The sequence below is a fragment of the Trichomonas vaginalis genome, chromosome III, assembly GCF_026262505.1.
Source record: "Trichomonas vaginalis G3 chromosome III, whole genome shotgun sequence".
Classification (NCBI taxonomy): Eukaryota; Parabasalia; order Trichomonadida; family Trichomonadidae; genus Trichomonas; species Trichomonas vaginalis.
Genome location: NC_067205.1, coordinates 3,304,152 through 3,310,151, shown reverse-complemented (window position 1 = coordinate 3,310,151; position 6,000 = coordinate 3,304,152). Strand labels below are relative to the sequence as shown.

The window sequence follows — 6,000 nt, the reverse complement described above, 5'->3', positions numbered from 1 at the left end:
TTATCTTTCGACATTTTTATTCTAGATAAAATATGCTTTCCAATAGAAAAAGAAAATTCAAGAGTGCTACAACTAAAACCATTTAGATGAACTTTTACTAATGTCGCGTCAAAAGTTTGAGACAGAGACCGTAAAGCATGAAGGCTATCGTTTTGACTACCCATTAAGATGGCTAAGGAGACCCATCGTCACAAAAGCTATTGGCTTTCGTAGAATGACTAGTTTGTCTGTAGAAGATAAAAGTTTTCCATTTATTGTAAGGTTTCATATAGATTATATATCTGAAGGGAAACGAAAAATGTGGGAAGAAATTGAGCTAATACAAGTTGACCTTTCATCTTCTCTACAGACTGCGTTAAAAAATATAGAAGATAAAATAAATTCATGTTATGCAAAATATGCTGATGAATATGCAAATACCGAGAGCACACTTTATGTGAGAATTGTATATGACAAACAAAATTCACAAGTGTCATTTCAAATCTACGAAGACAATCCAAAGAAAGACGAACAAATATATACAGAATTCACTGCAATGTCATGGTATTATTTGCAAAGAATGTTAAATCAGAAAGTCGAACTTCCTTTAGCAAATATTTACAGTCGATATGCAAGAGATGAACCATATTTATTTAAAGATGTTTTCGACTCAGATGCTATTATTGTTCATGCTTCATTTTCTGGCGCACAAAACTCTTTTTTATGCTTGGCAAATGACTTTTACGAAAAACCTACAAAGCTATATGAACCACCGAGTGGAAGTATTTCGGATTTTCAAGTATGGTTTACAACAGATGGAAGAAAGAGAATAGTTCCATTATACCACGCGTTTTACTTAGAACTTAGTTTCATATACAACTACTATCGAACGGTAAAAATATAATTTTTTAATACGGTTGAGGTGTTGGATTTGGTTGCCAACTAGACTGTGGTGCAGGTTCAGGCTGTTGTATAACAGGAGCTTGCTCTTCTGGTTCAGGGTCTTTAGGTATAATACCAACGAACTGACCTACTCTTTTGCCAATATTTTTGACTCCGTTCCAAATTCCTCTTCCGACGGTTTTTATTCCATTCCATATACCTCTTCCAACATTTCGAAAGAAGTTTCCTATTCTTCCAAAGAAACCCATTTTACTATATGTAAAAATCTAATGTCCACCTAGTCTCTTACGTTTCCTTCTGAGTTCCATAGCATTCTTTAACTGGAGCTCATACATTCTATTTCTCCTCTGGTAGAAAACATACTCTGGGTCAACTCCTGTGTTCGCGTCATCTGCATAAAGTTGTTTATATCCCACTTCAGGGTTTGTATAAAACTCTTTCCATCTCATATTTGCATACCATGGTGGCAAACCTAACGCAGCGTCATTTGACATGGCAGTTTGCATTTGTACATCTGTTGGCACTTGACCATAGTTTGCCATTGCAGTTTGTATTCTAACTTCATTTGGAATATTCTCTGGGTTTGGTTGTCCAGGTTGCTGTGCATTCGCTAAGTTCTGTGCGTCCATTTAATATTAGATAAAAATATCTCTTACGAGTACATATACTGAACATTTGCAGGCATTGGTTCATCTTCATATTCTCTGTACTTTTCTGCCACGTCAAAGAAATAAATGACACAATGGAAAAAACCTAAAACAAGTAGTCCTATTTCAAACCACATTTACTTACTAATAAAATTTCTTTGTTATGACACTTTCTCCAGTTTATAGGACCTCTCTCATATTCTATCTTGTCATATATAAACTCATAGTCATGTATGTCCTCTAACCATCTCATAACGGTTTCCAAACCACTTTTATCGGATGTAAAGTAAAAGCATGGATGGTTATGTAAAACGTCTAAAGTTTCTAAAGAGTCTCTCAAAGTCCAGTCTACTTGGTATTGAAAATCCCATGTGTTATAGAACGGCGGGTCCACTATAAAGAAAACATTTTCCTTGTCTTTATATTTTTCATACAACTCTGTCCAATGACATCTCACAAACTCTATACCCTCAATATATTTTTCTATGTCCTCTTTGAAAACATTTGTATAGTTAAGATATAAAACTTTTGACATAAGTGTTTCAATGTCATGAACTCTTATAGCACCACTATATAATAGTCTAGCAGATATACTATCCCAGTCTATATATTCTGCTTTTTTCAAAACCTCTCTCACAATATTTTTCTTATCTAATGGTATACGTTCCATCTTACCTATAGGTATCTTTTCTTTTAACTCTTTCAATATATTGTTTGTGTCTGGAATATGTTTGAGACGGTCCATATAGTTGTCGAAGTCATTGCATATAATCTTTGAGTCTGGGAATATTATATGGCACAAATGGGATATATAGAAACTTCCACCGAACAAATCTACAAATGTTAGACCATTCGGTAGTTTCTTAAGTTCTCTCAATAGAATATCTTTACATCTACTCTTATTTCCAAAGAAGGGTAACGGTGGTTTTGTAAAATTCATTTATATATATATAAAAATGTTTTTTCCCTGAAAAGTGACAGAAAAGTGACAAAACATGAAAACATATATAATTTGTGAAAAGCGACACATTATATAATGTTTTCGACCCAGAAGAAGGCTTCTTCCCAGAAGCAATGGAGGAAGAAGAAGAGTCCTCCGAATTCACACCAGAAGACTAACAATTTTCCGAATAAAAACTTCATTTATACTAAACATCTTCAGGGCTAGAGGGCACGAAGTGCCTGGAAGCCCCGCTACCTTTTTTTTTTTTTTTTTTTTTAATTAGCATCACTGTGTTATTTAACATCCATGATCTTACTCAAAATTTATAAATTATTTCCGAAATCTTTGCAGTCATTGTTTTCCATAGGTATAACATTGTATTTTTTTCTCCTAATGAATTTTAAAGAAATTTTATGATAAAATTCAAATAGGTGGTAAATTCACTGAATGTATGGTAAATTTAAAATTTTTGATGTCTGATCAAGACATTCATCAAAATAAATACAGTGAATTGCGAAATATCTGTAAACATCACATCGATGCATACAATACGTTGTATCAGCTAAAAACTGAAAAAGAAGAAGATTTAAACTCAATTTACAAAATGATCAAAACAGAATTGATTGAATCAATGAAATTTCTTCCCCAAAAACTAATGAAAGATATTTTAGATATCATTCCGTATAATAATCGCTATACAAAGTCATATTTATTTCTTGTCAAACTCATATCTGATGAATATCATATCAAAGAGGTCAAAAACATTCCAACTATTTCTAACTTCTTGTTTTACAAAGAATATGGAATTAAATTAGACAAATCTGATGAATTCGAAGAAATTAACTCAGAAAATCTGGATATTTATACAACAAATACAATTTACAGAGCAATTATGAATAACGACAAAGAGAGATTCATCTTTTTCATTGAAAGTGAAGGATTTTATGAAGATCAAACACTAAAGAGCAAGTTATATCCATTCACTGGAAAAGATGGCTATTCATTACTTGAATTATGCTGTTACCACGGAGCAGTTGATTGCTTCAAGTTATTAAGAACGAAATTTCATTCAAAAATAACTTATCAATGCCTACTTCTTTCATTTTTAGGAAGAAATCCAGAAATCATGAATGAATGTTTGAAACATCAAAAGCCAGAAGAAGCATGCATGGAATATGCAATTATTTCACACAACATTGATTTTGTTACATTCTTGATGAATGAGTACAAAATAAATATCAATTTAGATTATTGTGAATGGTATAATAATCTTGAATCATTTTTAATTTGTTTCGATCAAACTAATGATGTTGACAAATGCTATATGAATTCGACAATGTTTAATATTCCATCTATTTGTGAATATTTCCTTTTATATGGTGCAAATATCAATGAAAAAGATAATAATGGAAACACCACTCTTCATTACGCAGCACAAAAGAATAGTAAAGAAATTTTCGAATTTCTTATTTCACATGGAGCAAATATCAATAATAAAACTAACAATGGAAACACTGCTCTTCATATTGCAGCAGATTATAAGAATATAGAAATTGCCGAACTTATTATTTCACATGGCGCAAATGTCAATGAAAAAAATAATAATGCGAAAACCGCTCTTCATTATGCAGCACGTAAAAATAGTAAAGAAACAACCAAACTTCTTATTTCTTATGGCGCAAATATTAATGAAAAAGCTAACAATGGGAAGACTGCTCTTCATTATGCAGCATGTCATAATAGTGCAGAAACAGCCGAACTTCTTATTTCACATGGTGCAGATATCAATGAAAAAGATAATAATGGTGATACAGCTTTTCATATTGCAGCACAAAATAATAGCAAAGAAACTGCCAAATTTCTGATTTCACACGGGGCAAATATCAATATAAAAAATAAAGATGGAGATGCCGCTCTTCATATTGCGGCAATTAGAAACAATGAAAAAAATTGTCATGCTTCTTATTTCATATGATGCAAATATTAATGAAAAAGATAAATATGGACAAACCCCTCTTCATGTTGCAGCACTTATGAATAGTAAAGAAACAGTCGAAATTCTTATTTCACATGGTATAAATATCAATGAAAAAGATAATAATGGAGAAACAGCTCTTCATTATGCAGCACTTATGAATAGTAAAGAAATAGCCATACTTCTTATTTTACATGGTATAAATATAGGGTGTCCAAAGGTGTGTTTAGCACAAACCTGAATACTGCGAATAGAAATAAACAAGTTACATATATATAAAGTTTATTTAAATATAATCACCATTGGATTCAATCACGCGTTCGCAGCGATCGATCCAGGCTTGAAAGACATGCTTTAAATCATCATGAGAAAATTGCTCAAATTGCTCTCTTACAAAATTTTCAAGATCATCTGGACTCGCGAATTCGCGTCTTTCAGCTCTCTTTTTTAGCGTGCCGAATAAATAAAAGTCAGAGGGTGCAATATCAGGTGAATAAATTGGGTTTGGAACAACTTTGACATTGTTTTCCACCAAGTAATTCATTACCTTATGACTTTTGTGAACTCTTGAATTATCAAAATGAATTGCAAACTTTTGTTTTTGTTGTTTGGATTTCTCAAACTCATCAGAATTGATAATTTGAGTAAGAACATTGTCAATTAGATACTGAGCATTCATCGTATTAGGTTTTTGAAGAATATCAATTGCGATGATGCCATTCACGCCCCAAAAAACCGACAACATCATCATTGGTGTGTCAATTTTTTTCTTCGGGAATGTTTGCGGATTTTCATCCTTCGGGATCCACATGATTTTGGCTTCTGTTGCATATTGAAACCAAGACTCGTCCCCTGTTGCTAAAAAGCGAAACTTCTTGGATTGATACGCACCCAATATAGAGAGGAGCTCTTTCGAAGATTGGACTCTAGATTTTTTTTGAACTGAATTAAGGTTGTGCGGAACCCAACGTGTATACGCTAGTTTATAGTTCAAATAATTGTGCAGATAATAACTGACTGTTGTACGTGGTATCTTTGTCATCTCCTCTATCCTTCTGAGTGATGCTCTTGGGTCTTCATCTAGCGCTTGAAGAATTGCTTTGATTTTTCTTTGATCCGGCAATTTTTTGTCAATTTTTATGATGGGCGCCTTTTTGTTCATGAAGTGATACATCCTAACATGATACGTTACAGTGGAATAGCTAGGAGCATCCATACCGAAGCATTTTACCAATGTCTCGTAGATTTTTTTACAGTCTTTGCATTTTTTTGCAAGAGCGAGGATGTTTTCTTTATGATTCATTAAAAAAATGAAAAAAATCCCGCCAAAATTTCCCGCGAAACCGCCTCTTCTCTCAAAATTCATTTTATATCCCGGCATGGCGCCAAAATACAACATACTCATCATATACATATATTCATATTTTTTATTATATATTTATAATCAGCATATATCTCCTTTAATAGTCTCATATAGAGCGCTGTGCTAAACGCACCTTTGGACACCCTATATTAATGAAAAAGATAATAATGGAGATATCGCTCTTCATATT

At 32.7% G+C, this 6,000-nt stretch overlaps 3 protein-coding genes across 3 annotated transcripts, besides 1 other annotated feature; 1 reads left to right on the top strand and 2 right to left on the bottom strand.

The window, feature by feature from the left end:
* Positions 1-887: 887 nt before the first annotated feature.
* Positions 888-1,130, bottom strand: TVAGG3_0633020 (serine threonine-protein phosphatase family; the record flags this gene model as incomplete). Its single annotated transcript, XM_051240895.1, has 1 exon — positions 888-1,130. One exon carries the CDS (start codon positions 1,128-1,130, stop codon positions 888-890), a length of 243 nt encoding a protein of 80 aa, XP_051087482.1.
* A 1,814-nt stretch (positions 1,131-2,944) lies between these two features.
* Positions 2,945-4,447, top strand: TVAGG3_0633010 (ankyrin repeat and SOCS box-containing protein 4 family; the record flags this gene model as incomplete). Its single annotated transcript, XM_001305409.1, has 1 exon — positions 2,945-4,447. One exon carries the CDS (start codon positions 2,945-2,947, stop codon positions 4,445-4,447), a length of 1,503 nt encoding a protein of 500 aa, XP_001305410.1.
* Positions 4,448-4,653: 206 nt separating this feature from the next.
* Positions 4,654-5,957: a mobile genetic element.
* On the bottom strand, positions 4,734-5,861 carry TVAGG3_0633000 (Mariner transposase; the record flags this gene model as incomplete). The annotated part of the gene is made up of 1 exon (XM_051240894.1): positions 4,734-5,861. One exon carries the CDS (start codon positions 5,859-5,861, stop codon positions 4,734-4,736), a length of 1,128 nt encoding a protein of 375 aa, XP_051087481.1.
* Positions 5,958-6,000: the final 43 nt, after the last annotated feature.